This window comes from Cornus florida, unplaced genomic scaffold (assembly GCF_030987335.1).
Source record: "Cornus florida cultivar Cherokee Brave unplaced genomic scaffold, ASM3098733v1 CherokeeBrave_3.0.0_Hap2_Chr09, whole genome shotgun sequence".
Lineage (NCBI taxonomy): Eukaryota > Viridiplantae > Streptophyta > Magnoliopsida > Cornales > Cornaceae > Cornus > Cornus florida.
This window is the reverse complement of record NW_026775579.1, coordinates 65,466,322-65,485,015: the sequence shown is the minus strand read 5'-3', so window position 1 is coordinate 65,485,015 and position 18,694 is coordinate 65,466,322. Positions and strand designations below refer to the sequence as shown.

The 18,694-nt window shown below is 35.8% G+C and overlaps 1 protein-coding gene across 3 annotated transcripts; it reads left to right on the top strand.

The window, feature by feature from the left end:
* The first annotated feature begins 11,807 nt into the window (after positions 1-11,807).
* LOC132274168 (cryptochrome-1) lies at positions 11,808-18,641 on the top strand. 3 transcript variants are annotated; one of them, XM_059775364.1, is made up of 5 exons: positions 11,809-12,418; positions 13,164-13,382; positions 14,716-15,422; positions 16,713-17,524; positions 18,022-18,641. In XM_059775364.1, the coding sequence occupies exons 1-5, from the start codon at positions 12,106-12,108 to the stop codon at positions 18,023-18,025; spliced, it is 2,055 nt and encodes a 684-aa protein (XP_059631347.1). In that variant the 5' UTR covers positions 11,809-12,105; the 3' UTR covers positions 18,026-18,641. The 3 variants fall into 3 exon arrangements, with proteins under 3 accessions (XP_059631349.1, XP_059631347.1, XP_059631348.1); XM_059775365.1 differs by having other exon boundaries at positions 11,812-12,418; positions 16,725-17,524; XM_059775366.1 differs by lacking the exon at positions 18,022-18,641 and having other exon boundaries at positions 11,808-12,418; positions 16,725-17,528.
* Positions 18,642-18,694: the final 53 nt, after the last annotated feature.

The following is an 18,694-nucleotide window of genomic DNA, read 5'->3' as shown; positions in this document are numbered from 1 at the left end:
CCTGCTCATGGTATAGCCGAGGGATGAGAGCGCTATCTGAAGTGAGGAGGTCTGAGCAAGAAAGAATATCGTTCAGAATGTATTTCTTCAAGTAATTACTCCTATCCCTGCAAACACTGTAGCTCAAGTCATCACAAGGTATGCCTAAGGAGCGACATAAGAAAGTACAAAAGCGAGGAACGCATGTTTCGCAGGGACAATCGTTTTTATGAGATTTGAATTTCTTATATGAGGAAACAGAACAGACGCCAAAGGCGCTCGGGATTGGGTAATCCTCTGCAGCCGGCGAAGACCAGGCCCCACTAATGCCCACAATGTTATCCCTCCAACCTTTTTCAGATTTGATTGTGTCCGTACATATGGACATCTTGTCGATCGGGTAGAGGTGGTAGAAGGGCTCGTTAGTTCGGATCTTACTGACCTTATAACACAAAAGAAGATCTATGAGGTCAAGGTCCAGGCTTCTGTCACGAATCAACAGTAGCATAACGGATATGATTCTAAAGAAATTGGGGTTTACCTGCAGGGGGGATATCCCCAGTCTATTGAAGACATAATTAAAGAAGGGATGCAGAGGGAACCTAACGACATTCAGTTGAAAGTTTGAAAATAAAATTTCGCCGGGAAGGAGGCCGGCACCGGTCATAATATTAACAACCTTAGGGCAAACCCTAACTTGGATATTGTCAGGAAGTCTAAGTCTCATACGAAGAACATCTAGATCTACAACCATGGTGGAAGTGATTTAAGGATCTAAAAGGGTAAAAAGAAGCCTGCCGAAAGTAAAAAGGAACAAAACTAACCTCTGAGGTAGAAAGCAACAAAGAGCACTGCGAGACCGCTGGAAGAATGACTCTTGAAGGATTTCACCGGAAGAAGCTTAGCACTGTTCTAAAAAGAGAGAGATTTGACTGATGATGGAGACGGTAAAAAGGCATGAAGTGGTATTCTAGAGCCTTATAAAGGCGAGGGGGACCCGAGGGCCGAAGCGTCAGGAAGGCGAGAAATTCATCGAGCCTCGGAACATTGATTCTGGATCTGACTGTCCGTTCCCCCATGTGGGTTTCTCGAGCCGTCAACGTCATGATGAGACGCCTTCAATAATTACCCCCTTATTAAACAAGGGGTAATTATGGGGGCAGTTGAGGAGGCCCGAGATGACATGGGCCGGATATGACTTGCAAACGCGACATCCGGTCCGTACAGATGGGTCAGGCCCATAGAGAGACACTGCCATATGGGCCGAACGCGAATAAGCCCATCAAAGATGACCAGAACCCATGGAGGAACGGGCCTAGATCCAGCAGTCCATCAATATTTGTAAATATCTATAAATAGGAGAAGTAATGGAAAGAAGAGGGAGAGATATTTTTTGGTTGAAATGCAAGAATTCTAGAGAGAGAAAGAGGGAAGGAATTTCTTGTATCTTCAGTGTATGTGTGTTTTCCATTGCTCAAGATTGACAATCCATCCAGCACACACGACTTGATACAATTACTTCAATATATCATGACCACAGAGCGAGGTTTTGATACATACATCTCATCATGTCAATTTAGAATTGCTTATTTGTTGTGGCCGGCGACTGCAACCATGGTTCGCGGTCGCGGGCTTGAACGAATATTCGTATAAATTTATCGGTTGATAGAGCTGTGTATTAGACTTTTGAAAAATAATTACGAACTGATTGATATGTCGCGTATCAGCCAATACAATAAATCATAACAACAAGCAGGCTGTAACACATAATAAATTATGATGAACCCACAAGGGTTAGTTAGTGCGTCAATTGTCTCTCGCAACAAATATAATTTTCAATACATATACGTAAGATAAGAAATCTAGCTAGAAGACACTCACCGGTTCTATTTATCACAACAGAACATAGATACATACCTGCAGACATGATGGAGTACTCTATAGGATTTAGCTTTGCCATAAGGATGGGGCAACTGATTAAAGCCATAAATTTATAACCATGCTTCATGCTTGTGTTTGATGGCTTCTCAATATATATACACACACATGTGCTTTTCTGTGAGTGTGTGTATATATATATATATAAATGAGCATATTCAGTACTAAAACCAGTCACAACATGGGTATCAGACCTCACAAGTTCAAGATGTGTGTAATCTGGAGCACATTTTGTACGGAAATGTTGCCCCAATAGAAAGAAAATTATTTATTTAATTATTCAAATGGAGGGAGGAATAGTTGAGATGGAGATTAGAGATGATGAAGTGCTTGGCCACTGGTTATGTGCACAGGTGTGAGTGGGGGAAGAAAAAAAGTAATAGAGTAAAAAATAAAACTTATGAGGGTATTTATGTAATTATGCAAAATTTTATAAATTAAAATAGGATCATCTAAAAATCAACTCGCCCCCACTAAACCTTTACTTAGGTCTCATAATATTCCTCTTTTTAACTTGGTCACTACAAGAAATAAAATGGTCCATCCAATATGGTATGCTAATGTTAGGACCATTTATTAAAGAATAATTTTCAAGACAAGGTAGTTATCCGCACTCCCTGCAAAGGGATATTTGGTGGTGTGATACTGGCCTTAGTAAAAGGCGATGACCTTTTCTAAGAGTCTTTTTTAATGTAAAGAGTTCGTGATAAAAGTTCATGATACTTGTTATGAGAGTATCTGTTTAAAAACGTTAGTTTATTAATTAAGTGGTAAAGAGTTCATGACTCTTGTCATGAGAGATCTCTATTAAGGACGTTACTCTGTCTCTAATCCAATATTAAAAAAAAAATTCCCATTTCCAATAACTTGGCCTAAACAATCTCTCTTATAACTTGATCATGAGTGTATAATCCTCCAATATGTAACTTGTTATATCTCCCAAGTTACCTTTTTATCCATGCTAATTTTGTATTTTAAAGGGTAAAGTGGCAAAAAAATAAAATAAAATAAAATAAAATAAAAAAGAAGAAGAAGAAGAAAACTTGAAGTATTGCCCTTTTGCAAATAATCCACGTGAACTACAAACTGACCCCTAAACTAATAATTTGTAGTAGTTAAGGACAACTCCAACACAAAAGACTATTTTACCCCTTCTCATTAAATTTGTCATTTTTTATTAAATTGTTTTATTGTCTTTTTTCTTATCTAAATATTAATTATACTATTTACCTTAATTTTACTATTGGTATCAATTTATTTTGAAAATGAAAAAAAAATTAAAATAGAGTTATAACTACCATTTTTCTTTTCTGGTATGATTAAATTAGTAATAAAACTTTACTATTTATAATAAAACTTATTATACTTGGTTTAAACTTTTCTACCATAAAAGATACCTTATTTTTTATACAATATATTCATGAAAAATTGATAAATTATTTAAATAAATAATAACTTCTTTATCATGCAATATATTCATGAATATTTGAGAAATTATTTAAACTTTTTTAAAAAATTCTACTTAAGATTTTTATTTAAATAATTAATTTTAGGAATTAAAGATATATTTATGCAAATTTAATGAAGAATATGTCATCAAATTAATATGAATTTTTTTCATAGTTTATTTAAGTGCAATTTAATAAGAAAGAACACTATGATCCTTTATTTAAGTGTAATTCTCCATATTGAATTCTTGGTACCATAATAGAGAACGGTTCTATTTAAATCATGAAAATTGGGTTGAATTAAAACTTTTATTTATTAATTATAATTTTTTATAAACTCAATTTGTCTGAATTGATCCAAACTGTTTTAGTACAATACAAATTAGGTCAGTGCTGGGAATTCAACGGGCGCTGGTTTGGGACGAGGCACCCCTTTCCCAAACCTGTTCCACACATTAAAATTGTTTTTCAAAATTGGTTCGGAGTGTCCCGCATTGAAGGCGGGATAGGTTCTGGACTCCTAGATATTTAATAAAAACAATTTAAATTTAAATAAATTTAAGATAAATTTTGTATACATATATTTTAGTATAGTCAAATATTTAACAATCATAATAATAAAGTGTTGGTAAAATTTAAAATTATCATAAGAAATAAAGAAAAATAAAATTATAATTTATAAAAAATATTTATTTATGCATTAGTTATTAATTAGGGTGAATTTGAAATTGTGCAAGTTTAAAACTCTTTTTCTATGATCGCTCACCAAAACTCACAGTGAATTGCCTAACCAAATGACTTTTGATTGGTTATCTTTACTAAATACAAATATGTGAGCGACCTCACTATCTTATTTATTGCATAAATAACTAATTAAAAGCAATATGCCTCGGAATTTTTTTCTTCTTCTTAGAACAGGTGTATCAGTCCCACAATACATGTACCATTCAAGTGTGTGATTTGAAAACAATATGTATAATAATTTACTGCAATTATTCGATACAAAAATTATTTTTCATCTTATTAAAATGATCTCAAAATCGTTCGATTAAAAATGCAATCCGAATGGGTTGAATCGACATCCTAATTCATAGTAATCCTAAGTGGACTTATATCCTCGTGAATATGTAATCCACATATAAAGACAAAGTCCAAATGGCCCAACATGAAAGAGACCCACTAACAAACGAATTACCTTCTTTGTACATTGGTTCGTAATGAACCAAAGGGGGTTATCTTAGCGGATAAGACTTTTATTGTCTACTGTCACGTGTACACGGTTTTACTTTTAATTATTGAGGTAATTTTCAATTTTGAGCTCGTAATTTTTAGATTATAATACACTAAAATACGATCATATGTACATGTTTTATTTTTATATGAAGATGTTATTTTCAACATTAAACCAATAACCTCAAGATCACAATATGCTAAAATTCACTCTTTACATTACTGAATGATCATATCTCTAAAAATTAATCCAATTTAGTATTTTTTTTTTCTTTCAAAAGGTAATCCAATTTGGTACTTTTATTAGTAAACAATACTAAATTGCGAGATAATAAGCCTCTTCCATATTAATAAGTACTGCAGAAATCTAAATCTATGGAAACTGAAAAGTAGGTATAGAATACTTCAAGCATATTAAATTATTGGTATATCGAATCAATTAAAATGCAATATTCAAATTAGTTGACTATAATTTTTATGAGTTTGTGGAACAAACCAATTTGAAAGGTGCGTAGAAGTGATTGGCTATATTGACGACTTGACATGCTCGGTGCCGTGATGTACGATACTTTGATTTAACCTTGTCCACCCTACATTAATTAAGCAGTGACTGATACCCAAATGAAGTCATTTTTTTTCTTCCTCTAGTTCTTGTCAGCAATCTTAGTTGGCTTACAATCACATCATTAAGCTACAAGGATGTATTAGGTAGGTGTTAGTGCCCCCACTTTAAGTATATATTGGTCTGATTGTAAGTGTCTATGGACCTAAAATCCCATCGAGAGGGTGATTGAGTTGAGCTATCAAAGTAGTATACTTTAAGCCCAACTTTCTCCAGTCTGTAAGTTTAGAGCTCGAGTGTCGGTCGTTATGGAAAACATCAGGGATCATTGGCACAAGATGGACGATTCAAAACCCTATACTTTGAGTTCAATTTCTGAATTCGTTGAGTAAATAAGTCGTTATGAATTTTTATTTTTATTTTTATTTTTTATTTTTTTATTTTTTTTGTCTTAGCTCATGTAAGCTTGTGAATATTTAAGGCCTGGTTGGTTTGTCACTTATAAAATATAAAACTATTTTCGAAAAACTGTTTTTTATATTTATTAGAAAAACAAGTCTTTTTATAATTGACTTTTAAAAAAATAATTTTTAAAAAACTGAACACATAAAGTTTTTATACAATTTCTGATTCTTTAATTCTCTGAAAATAGAAAACCGTTTTCTAAGTGACAAGCCATGCATTCTCTAATATTGTATGTGTTTGTGAATATAGGCTCTCGAAAATGTTCATAAACATAAGTTTGTATAGGTTCATGAACATATGTCCAAAAGAGATGCTCATATAACGGGCCAAAGTGATCCTGAATACGAGATGGAATTAAGCTTGAACGTAAAATAATTGTATCAATTTTTCATTACTATTATTTTTATAAAAATGAGTTTGAGCCTAAACTTTTTAAAATAATGACAATCTCAAGCCGGTACTCATCTTGTTGAATTTTTCAGTATCCCAAACTAAATCACAACCAAATAAGTTTGAACCAAATAAACTAAAACTCTATTTGACGTCAGTATGAGTTATAATGTAAACCGTCTATGGTCTTTGAGAATGAATCTTGTAGGATAATAATAATATTTTCCCTTGCCAAGGAAAATAAATTTTTTTTTTTTTTTTTTGATCTTAGGATTAATGGTAAAAATTAGTCTACAAAAAAACAGTAAAAATGGATATATACATGAGTAAAACTGTAAAATAATTGTCTTTATTTAGTGGGACGAAGCCCCTCTTTAAGTAGATTGATGACGACAATTGTGCTGCTATTAGGTCATGTGAAAATTTTGAATCGAATCTAGGTAAGAGTTATTGCAGGAGTTAATATTTCAAGTAATATGGTACAATCAAGTCCTTTAAATGTAGCCTTTATTAGTTATTAGTTTTAAATGGGTGGAAAAGGAATCAAGTCCTTTAAATGTAGCCTTTATTAGTTTAAATGGGGGGAAAAGGAATATAGTGTCAATTTAAGTTTATTGGTAGGGAAGGAAAGGAAAACATATGCTCAAATATGAATGTATATATTCCCTCTGTTATAAAAAGAATGTTTTGTTTGGGAACCGAAATAAAATATTTTTTTTGAAACAGGGTTACGGTTTCCCAAATAGAATATTTTTTTTTGGGGTAGTTGGAGTATTATACTATTACATATGTAAAGAAATATGAATAAGACAATTACTAGGGCTAAACATATCAAATCAACTTTTTCTGGTAAGCACTAGTAATTGATTAAGCCTTGTGTCACTCTAGACTTTAATATTGCTGATTAATGTTTAGCCATCATTAGACATAGCCGGAAGGAAATACCAATATTAATGCGTGGAGGTACGAGCGCGACAAATACGGAACTCAACATCAAATTTAGGTTGAACTTTCTTCGTGATAAGAAAAAATATAAACTTACTCTACTCTCGATAAGATTGATTAGATTTCATTATTAAGGATAATGAAATTAAATCTGACGTGGTTCAACAAATAAGAATAATCCTACTATAACCGGAGGAGGTCAAAAGGATTAAATCATATCTCGACAAATCTGGTAATAAATCTTCTATGATTTCGCATAAGCGGAAGATAAGGTCAACCATCGACATCAGCGGAACGATTTTAATTCCAATCGACAGTCATAAATAGGGCATCAAGCCATTAAAGAAGGTACGACGTAAAAATTATTATTAATCCCTGCCTTCTTTTTAAACCTCCGTGACTAATTTGATCATCAGAGAGCTCTTGGCAGACACCACACCGGTGCCGTCAAGGTTCATCAATCTTCTCCTCTCTTCCTTGTAGGAAAACGGTATCGTATCGAATTGCGCGAATTTCAGCCTCAACAGTTGGCGCTGTCTGTGGGAATCACGATTCCCTTGAATCAATTAATTACTCGTTGGGTATATACGTTTGCAGTCCGGTATGGTTACCGAAGGAACACCGTTACAGGGATCTGGTCAAAGGGTAGAGTCGGGTGAAAACCTGGACGTCCTAAATGACCAAGCACGGCTTGCAGCGTTGGAACTACAAGTTCAAACTCTGAGTCAGGGTATGAACCAGTTGATCCAGCAAAATGCAACGCTCTTGCAACACCTTGTTCTACTAACTCAACAAAACTTTCCAGGACAAGATCTCTCAAGTCCAAACGGAGGTAATGAAAATCTTGAAGAGAGGGATAATCATTCCCCCCAAAATGAGACTGAAGTGGAACAAAGCCAGGTGGGAACCCGACATAGAGAGGTGGTTCACCCATCTCTCCTACGGAGTTCCCGACCTCCTGAAAGCATAGCCTTCTGTCTTAAGGAAAAGACAAAGAAAGTTACCCATCTCGACTTGTAGATTAAGGATCTCAAGGGGAAAATGGAAGATGTAATGCAGGCTATGAAAGGGAAAGGTCCTGCTGCCGTAGATGACCTGGTACAAAGGACCAACTTGCCTTTCAGCTCCGCCATTATGAAATGTCCACTACCTAGTAAGTTCAGGATGCCCTCGTTCGAAAGCTTCGATGGAACCAAAGATCCCCTTGATCACCTGGAAACTTTTCAAGCTCTTATGCATTTACACGCTGTGCCAGATGAAATCATGTGCCGAGCTTTTCCCACTACACTTAAGGGATCAGCGAGAGTTTGGTTCAACAAGTTGAAGCCAGGAACCATAAACACCTTCGAAGAATTGAGTAAGCAGTTTGTGAGCCACTTCATTGCAGGTCAGAGGCATAGGAGGCCGGCTACCTACCTGTTTACAGTGGAGCAACAAAAGGAAGAGTCGATTCGGGAATACATCACTCGATTCAACACAGAGATGTTACAGGTAGAAGAGGCGAACGACAAGGTAGCTTTGACCGCTTTCATAGGAGGACTCCAAACCTCCAGATTCTTGTTCTCCTTATCAAAAGAACCTCTCACTAGCATGATAGAGTTGCTGGTCAGAGCGCAAAAACACATCAACGCTGAAGACACCATGAGTGCACAGAAGGAAGGAGATGACAAGAAGAGGCCAGCCCCTCTCGTCAAGGATGAAAATAATACCAAATATAAGAAATCGTTCTTCAGCCAGAGTGACAACACATATTATGAGAATGACTCAGATGAGTATACCGACTAGAAATTGTCTCGCGGCTGGAATTAGCCTTATCAAGTCATTCACAATAAAGACTGAGGGCATCTTAGTTAATCATTTTAAATGGAGGGTAGCTCCATCATGTGTTATTTTGTGTTTTAATAATGATGGTCTTTAATAAAATTCTTTTTAGTTTATACGTGCAGTATCCCCGTACTATAAGGGATAGTAAATGAGTGTCCTGTATTACAAGGACTCAGGCTGAATGAATCCCATAATCCGTATCACCGTACTATAAGGGAATAGTAAATGGGTGTCCTGTATTACAAGGACCCGGGCTGAATGAATCTCGTCATCCATATCCCTGGACTATAGGGGATAAGTATCTTGTATTATCAGGACTCGAGTTGAATGAATCCCGTAATCCATATCCCTGTAATATAAGGGATAATAAATGAATGTCCTGTACTATAAGGACCTGGGTTGGATGAATCTCATAATTAATATCCCCTTATAATAAGGGATAGTAAATAAAAATCCTTTATTAAAGAGGTGAGCTGAGTAAAACTCGTAAAGTTCAATTCCCTTACTAAAGGGACGAGCTGAGTAAAACTCATAAAGTTTAATTATCTTATTAAGGAGTGAAACTCGTATAATTTATTCCCTTATAAAAGGAAGAGTACTATTCCCTCGGGTGCAAAAAAAAAAAAAAAAAAATATTATTATTATTACTATTCATGAACAGTACCGCGGGTACTGGTCATGCACAGTACCCGAGGGTACTGTTCTCTCGGGTGCAAAAATAAATAAAAATAAAAATTATTATTACTATTCATGAACAGTACCCTGCGGGGTACTGTTCATGTACAGTACTTGAGGATACTGTTCCCTCGGTTGCAAAAAAAAAAAAAAAAACTATTCATGAATATTACCTGTGGGTACTGTTCATGCACAGTACCCGAGGGTACTGTTCCCTCGGGTGCACAAAAAAAAAAAAACCCTGGGTCACTATTCACATGAATAGTGCCCGCGGGAATAGTACCCGCTAGTACTGTTCACAGGGGTATTTAAAAAAAAAAAAAAAAATTCCCTGAGTTACTATTTACGTGAATAGTACTCGCGGGAACCGTTCACCAAGGTTGAAAAAAAAAAAAAAAAAAAAGTATTATTATTATTTATTACATTCCCAAAGCTAGACGTGCAAGCTTGGGAATGGGGGCAACTGATAGGGAAAAATATAAACCTACCCTACCCTAGATAAGATTGATTAGATTTCATTATTAAGGATAATGAAATCAAATCTGATGTGGTTCAACAAGTAAGAATAATCATACTATAACTGGAGGAGGTCAAAATGATTAAATTATATCCCGATAAATCTGGTAATAAATCTCCTATGATTTTGCACAAGCGGAAGATAAGGTCAACCATCGATATCAGCGGAACGATTTTGATTCCAATCGACAGCCATAAATAGGGCATTAAGCCATTAAAGAAGGTACGACGTAAAAACTATTTTTAATCCCTGCCTTCTTTTTAGACCTCCGTGACTAATTTGATCGTCGGAGAGCTCTTGGCAGGCACCACACCGGTGCCGTCAAGGTTCATCGATCTTCTCCTCTCTTCCTTGTAGGAAAACGGTATCGTATCGGACTGCACGAATTTCAGCCTCAACACTTCGTACACGCTGAACTCTGTATTAGCACATTTAAACTATGTACATATTAAAAAAAAAAAAATTTAACGTCTTTGAATGTATCGAATGGTGCACAAATTCCCTCTTCTTTCTATGTTGATACATGTCAATTATGCAACAGATAAAAATTAAAGGATAATACTTAGCTACTCATCGGTGAATAACTTCACCCTATATGAATTAATTTATTATTAATAATGATGTGGTAAATTATTATTGGAACACAAAAGAAATGAGTAGGATGAAACTACTCACTAGTGAGTAATTAAACATTATCCAAAATTAAATTACTATAAAAAAATGATTATTTGACCGAGCACTTAAAAAAAAAAAATGCTTCTTTGTATAATCCTTAACCATGAGATTCAACGTAGGGACATTCTTGTGGATTTCTTACATATTAAAATTACAAAATGGGTTTTAAGATTTCGGTTGAAATAGTGGACCAATATATCATAACCTTTTGTCACCGGGGTTAAAGTTGTGCTCATGTTCTCAGTTGTTAATTATGTGGTAGTGTCTTAAATTATACTACTATCAATTTATTTATTTTTTCCTTTAAAATAATAATAATAATAATAAAACTTTTGTACATCAATCGACATGAAAAAAAATAAATAATAATAATAATAATAATAATAATAATAATAATGTGTGTGTGTGAGGCCCACATCAGAAATGACTTTTAACAGTGAGACGTGAAGGGAATCTAACTTTGTGAAGAGCCCTCCAAAAAAAGCAGGAAAGGCCCATCCCAACAAAAAGGCCGAATCCAAGTGGTCAGCATACCTATCTTCTCTTATCTCCATTCTTGCTGTCCATTTCCAAACTTCTAGTCTTTTCAATGCAAAAACACAACTTGATGATATATATATCAAAATATATAGATATTAAAATATCAAATATAACGAATCAGATTCAATCAATAATAACATGGAACTTGAAACCCCTATTTTGCCCTTCCAATATTGAAACAAAACAAGCTAACTAGTAGGACTTTAGTGTCATTTCACAATGAGGGTGGCCTCGTGTATATTAGTAGTACAACAGTTTTCAAAGTCTACAATATAATGGAACTTGAAAACCCTATTTTGCCCCTCCATTTTCTAACAAAACAAGCTAACTAGTAGGACCTTAGTGTCATTTCACAATGAGGGTGGCCTTGTGTAAATCAGTAGCACAAAAGTATGAACGTGCCCAGTCGCTTTCAGATGACATTCATTATATCAAGTAAATATTATTTTTTCTTTAACCAAAAAAAAAAAAAAGAAGTAAATATTATTTTTTTTCCTTCCAATTTTACAAAATTTTGCACTCTGCCAATGAGAAAGAGGATTAGAGAGAGAGAGTGGGTGGGATTTGTGTTGTTGTATAGGATAAAGATAAAATATGAAAATCTTGAAAACAAAGTTGTGGCTGCAAATTGCCCATCAGTTTCTGTACTCCTAATCTGGCCGTCTCTCACTCTCTCAAAGGGTCTTTAAGGTTGACAATTGTCTAAAACTAGAACACAAAATTTTAGGAAATTAGATTCACCCAAAAAACTAGGAAAAATAAGGTAAATTAGATAAGTGCACAGTCCAACCAACCCATCTCCACTTTTTTATTGTTTATGGCCTGAAATTGATAAGATCAATTAAAATCCTCTTCTGGGTGATAAAGATAGTGTGTGTATGTGTGTGTTTTGATTTGGGTTTTACAGAATTTGGGAGATGTCAGGTGGTGGGTGTAGCATAGTATGGTTCAGGAGGGACTTGAGGGTAGAAGATAACCCTGCACTAGCTGCAGGGGTTAGGGCAGGGACAGTTTTTGCAGTGTTTGTATGGGCACCTGAAGAGGAAGGTTACTACCATCCTGGGAGGGTTTCAAGGTGGTGGCTCAAGCAGAGTTTGGCCCATCTTGATTCCTCTTTGAGGAGACTTGGGACTACCCTCATCACCAAGAGATCTACTGATAGTGTCTCTTCTCTCCTTGAGGTTGTCAAATCTACTGGGGCTACTCAGGTCTTCTTCAACCACTTATATGGTAACTAACTCTCATCTCCTTTTAAATGGTCTAGTGGGATCATGTTGATTGACCATGGATTATGTTTTTTTGGGTTTCTTTGTGCTTCCCCAGTTGCCCTAATCCTTTTTTCTGTTAGTTTTGATTGTTTAGTTTAATTATATTTATTTATTTATTTAATATTACAATTATTAACATTATCTTGTCTGGATATATGAGCTTTTGGATGTTTTATATATATATCATTTCACTTAATTAAATCCAAGATTGCTGCTTATGATGCTTCTTGTTTAGACTAAAAATAGAATTTACTAAAAAATTAATAAATAGTTAGTTGCCAATTTTCTTTTGGCCTCCTTATTGTTCTTTTTCTCATTGGTTGACTGGTTGCTTCAACTTCTACTTATCACTTTTAGTTTAAATGTATGGTCAATAAGCCTTGTATCATATTGGGATTTTAGCATGCTCAATTTGCTTTTTTTAGCTTGTGTGGCAATTGTTCTTCTCTGGGCACTGATATCTAGTTAGTTTCTCTTGTTATTCAGTCCATATTTCAATTGATTTCCTGTGTAGTTTAGTTTCCTCTGATAACCTAATTTTATGGTTGTCATGGATGTTAAGCTGTAAGTTGTTTTTTATTATGCAGAAGCTTCTTGTGCAGGCTCTTCATTTTCAAGTTGGTTAGCTTAGGAAACCAAACTCAGTTTTGCAATCTTATATGCCTTGCCTCAATGTGTTAATTAGCATTTTCTTCTCTTCTTTTTAGATCCCTTGTCACTTGTCAGGGATCACCGGGCAAAGGAGGTCTTAACTTCTCGAGGAATAGCTGTGCGTTCCTTCAACGCAGACTTGCTCTACGAACCATGGGATGTTCATGATGAGCAGGGCCAGCCGTTCTCAACGTTTTCCACTTTTTGGGATAGATGCCTTAGTATGCCTTATGATCCTGAGGCTCCACTTCTACCGCCTAAAAGAATATTCTCAGGTTGGTTTTTTTTTTTTTTTTTTTTTTTCCTTTCTCAGTGTCTTCTTAAACATTCTTCTCAATATTCTTTAAGTTTCTCAGATTAAATATATTTGATCTTATAGAGATTAACTGATTTTTTTATACCAAGGGCTTAACCCAAGTGGTATTTCCTTCTTCCAAATGAAAGGTTGAGGGTTCATGTCTCCAACGGGACAAATGTGCGTGCTCGTGATACTTGCGTACCAAAAATAAATGAGTTTTTTTAAGTGTTACTTTTACTGAAATTGTAGAACCTTGGGACTTATCACATTTGCATGATATTCTGATCCATGGATTATATTGTACTCGAAAATTATGGTAAACCCTTGATTTTCATAACGCGATCAACTATTACTTGGGCGCACAACTCTAAGATACTGGAAGAAGACACAAAAGTATGTGCACAGTGCAGCAAGACAAGTTTAGGGAACACGGAATCCTAGACATGTGAGCACCCAAAATTCTTAAATATGAAGGTGAGCTTTACTAGATGCAATACATAAAAACAGTTTTATTCTACATATTATGGTTGAAACATAAAAATATCATCAGACAGACTTAGTATTTCTGCTGATGCCCTTACCGGAAAATAATATTTCGGCTGATAAAAGAATTGAAAACCAATGATGTATTTTGCAATAGTTTTCAGTTCTATTATATTATATCATATATATCCCTAGTCAAACTGAATTGATAAATTTTGGTCAAATATAAAATCATAGGGGGCCTTTTATATGTTTTCATAGGCAAAATTGCTATGGCTTCTTCTATTTTTGATAAGAAAGAATTTATTATTGTTCTTAGATTAAAAATGCAAAACTCGGATTATGTAATTTTGAGGAGTTTGTTCACTGTAGAATTATATTTTATAGAAATCATGGATGGGAAAATGGTTAGATAAAAATTGTTTTAACTTCTATGGATATCATTGTTTTAAATTTGCACAAGATACACCATACAATTGATGAAGTGCCATGTTACGTTGTTTATATATGTCTCTATTTCTTTATTATTGATGAAGTCACTGTTATCATTCTTTATATAATTTATGCCAATTTAAAGATCTTCTTTATTTATATTGTAGTACATTAAGAAAAAAAAATAGTCATCTAATGCATCAAAAAGTTTCGGTGTGGAAAACTATGCTGTTGTACTATACTACTCTATTATCTGTGTGTTTACGCATACCCTAGTTTATTATCAATGTGTTTACTCATACAAGGCCTTGTTCATTAGACTGCTTTTCTATCTTTTTAATTCCTTTACTTTTTCCTATGCAATGTATGCTCAAGCATTGGTTCCTCTCTTTCAGGTGATGTGTCTCGATGCCCTTCAGATACTTTGGTTTTCGAAGATGAATCAGAGAAAGGAAGCAACGCACTTCTTGCTCGGGCATGGTCGCCTGGGTGGAGCAATGCTGACAAGGCATTAACCACCTTCATCAACGGACCATTAATTGAGTACGCTAAGAACCGTAGAAAAGCTGATAGTGCTACAACCTCATTCCTCTCTCCCCATTTACATTTTGGGGAAGTGAGTGTGCGGAAGGTCTTCCATCTTGTTCGCATAAAGCAAGTTTTGTGGGCTAATGAAGGGAACAAAGCAGGTGAAGAGAGTGTCAACCTGTTCCTCAAGTCTATTGGTCTTCGGGAATATTCAAGATACATAAGTTTTAACCATCCTCAGAGCCATGAAAGGCCTCTTCTTGGGCACCTTAAATTTTTTCCATGGGTATTAGATGAAGGCTATTTTAAGGCATGGAGGCAAGGTAGGACTGGTTACCCATTGGTGGATGCGGGCATGAGAGAATTGTGGGCCACTGGTTGGCTACATGATCGGATACGAGTTGTAGTTTCTAGTTTCTTTGTGAAGGTTCTCCAGCTTCCGTGGAGATGGGGAATGAAGTATTTCTGGGATACATTGTTAGATGCAGATCTTGAGAGTGATGCTCTTGGTTGGCAGTATATATCTGGTACACTCCCTGATGGTCGTGAGTTTGACCGTATAGACAATCCACAGGTACATATGAAATCTGGTTCAATTTGGTTAACCTAATGGTCAAGTTTCTAACTGTTCCCTTAACTTGTGGATATACACATCCAGATTATGCAAATCACAATGATTAAAGTCTATATGATGTGTCATTTGTTAAATTTTTTTAATATGAGTAAGTACACTTCGATGATCAGCCTATGAATTAAGCGAGGCCTTTCTAAGGGCTGTCTACTCAGGATGCCTAGAGCCACACAATGAGTACTTTCCAACCACGCAAAAAGGTTTTTGGTAGATAGTAATGGCCAAGATCCAAACTTGACATCCCAACGAGTCTCTGTTCATCCTCGTTCAAGGCATGATGCATTTGTCCCCCGATGTCACAGTGGCTCTAGCTAAGGCTGCCAGCAGTCTAGATAAGATGCAGGACTCTATCCTATTGAATGATTGCATGCTGCGTGCATTAGTGAGTCAATTCATTGAAAGCCATAATGCAAACTCTAATAGTTGCGTCAGTGTTCCAGTGCATTTATAGACATCAATAAATAACTATTGTATCAACTTGGCTCTTTTTATCTCCACTTCTCTCCTACAATGTTACCTTTTTCAGTTTAGGTGGATGATTCAAGTGAAAGTACTTATTGCCCATACCAAGAATTTACATACTTCTAAATGTTTGTAGACCTCTGCACTTCCCTTCTTAGTGCTAATATAAATCGGAAGCTAAAGAGTGTACCTCAGATTATATGCCACTTCTCTACTATGCCTAGAAAGTACAGTGAAACACCGTGTGTCAAACAAGTAGCAGTTGCTAAAGGTTTTGTGGGTGGATTAGAGGTGGCTGCTACTGCTTTAGCCCCAAGATGGAAATTCAGTCAAATTGATTGTAGGAGTGCTTTATCTACATAGAACCTACACGATTTTCTGCGACTGCTGGAGCTTTCTGTGTTGAGGCTTTTCAGATGGACCATGAATTTGACGTGCCAGTAATTATGTTTCTGTATTACTGTTTTGGTGTCCTCATGGAAGCTCATCTAATGTTTTTACCCACGAACCTCGTAACAAATAGCTCTAAATAAAGAACCTTATAGAGGAAAATCTACAGATTGTATTGTGAACCTTGTTCAAGTTCTCTTGTATATGAAATCGTATTTTACAATGTATTACTTCTCCTTATAAGTGATCTTTGAATCCAAAAAACTAAAGAAAAGTAAAGTTCAAATACATTTGTTTCACTCCTTCACGAAGTGATTTTCTTTAACTCGTGGGGTTAATGACTTTCTTGTACGTAGACAATAAACTTTCATATTTACCTAGTGTTGTATGCAGTTTGAAGGTTACAAATTCGACCCCCATGGAGAATATGTACGGAGGTGGCTTCCTGAACTTGCTAGACTCCCTACTGACTGGATACACCACCCTTGGAATGCACCTGAATCTGTGCTTCAGGCTGCTGGAATTGAATTAGGGTCCAATTATCCTCTTCCCATTGTGTATATAGATGCAGCAAAAACAAGGTTGCAAGAAGCACTTTCAGAGATGTGGCAGCAGGAAGCAGCTTCAAGAGCTGCAATTGAGAATGGAACTGAAGAAGGGCTTGGAGACTCTTCTGAATCGACACCCATTGCGTTTCCTCAAGACATACAAATGGAGGTTGATCACGAACCAGTGAGGAACAATCCTACTGCTGCAATCAGACGCTATGAGGATCAGATGGTTCCAAGCATGACGTCTTCTTTTGTAAGGGTTGATGAAGAAGAAGTCTCTTTGGATCTCCAAAATTCAGCAGGAGAGAGCAGGGCAGTAGTGCCTATGAATGTTAACGCAAATCAAGAACCAATAAGAGAAGCAGTAAACCATGGGTTTATGCGACCAGTTCGAACCTACAACACTCCGCCACAATTTAATATCACAACAGGGCAACGAAATGGTGAAGATTCCATAGCGGAATCTTCAAGTAGTAGCGGTCGGAGAGAAAGGGATGGGGGTGTAGTGCCAGTATGGTCCCCCTCAACCTCAAGTTATTCTGAGCAGTTTGTTGGTGAAGAAAATGGAACTGGTTCATCTTACTTGCAGCGGCATCCTCAATCTCACCAAATAATAAACTGGCAGCGGCTTTCTCAAACAGGGTAAGCAAACAATGGCTTTTCAAGGCATTGGCGGGGCTTATAATCATGTTTATCAACCTTTTTCACATGATTGCAGTGAACAGTTGGATGTGAAACAAATTTGTGTTTCAAGTTAATCTGCATGGTTATTTACTAAGCTTTGTTCAATAGAATTTTACCTGATATTTAAACTTGTATAGCTGCTGTCATAGAAAAGAAGAAAAAAAATCTAATGAATAGAACTGAAAAGGTGAATGGTGATGTCTGTCACCAATTATGGATTGAGATTGAAATCATGTCATTTTTGTGTTCACGTTGCTTTTCTTGGTTACCAAGATTACATCTTAGGTTGGAACTTGTATTGCTGCAGTCATATAAAAGAACTGAAAGAGTGAACATTGAAGTCCCTTCCCAACTATGTATTGAAATTGAAATCAAGTTCATTTTTATATTATGAGGAGTTATATTTATGCATTTGTAAGATTTCCTAATGGTCTCGATCTTTTGTTTGCTAACAGGTAAAACTCCTTTACATGAAAAGACAAGAAGCTAGGAGGCGGAGGAGAATGTGATGTAGCTAGACCTATGGCAATTGGGATCGGCGCCCCATGTACATCTTTATCCACCCCTTACTCCTCTTCGCGACCAGTCTGACCTGGCCAACAGTTTAACATCGGTCATGCATGAGATTTCAAATTGGTGCAGGCAGCTCTCATCCACAACTTTTCGTATCCCGTTGTACAATATTCGTAGCTCTGCTGTATAGTTATTGTTGTTTACGCAAGTGGATAGAAGAGTCATAATAGGATGTTCATGCAATTCTCTAATAAACCCAGGTTTGTGCTTTTGTTGATGATGGTCTCATAAACTCGTTTGCCCAAGGTGGACGCTAAGCAGCCACAGAATGATATTTCAGTCCATGTTTATGTTATTTATCCATTTTCTTCGCTTAATTTTGATTTCACCGGTGGTTGCCATAGGCTTAAAGAATCATGTTTGACTGGGCTAAACAGGTTTCAGAATTGGCAACCTAACTTATAATTTTTCATATGTATTGTTTCAGTGACCTGTGAAAGCGAATGTACTCTGTCAACCTATATTCTGTATAATTTAACGTCATTTTCATTTTTCTTGGAAATTTTGTTGATGAGACATTTAGAGAACAGAGAAGAAGCACATGCTCTTAGAAAC

Excerpts from the sequence above, each read along its gene's own strand:
- LOC132274168 (XM_059775364.1), top strand. The coding sequence starts at position 12,106 with ATGTCAGGTGGTGGGTGTAGCATAGTATGGTTCAGGAGGGACTTGAGG. Across the intron at positions 12,419-13,163 it reads CTTCTTCAACCACTTATATG|ATCCCTTGTCACTTGTCAGG; the intron begins GTAACTAACTCT and ends TCTTCTTTTTAG. Across the intron at positions 15,423-16,712 it reads ACCGTATAGACAATCCACAG|TGTTGTATGCAGTTTGAAGG; the intron begins GTACATATGAAA and ends ATATTTACCTAG.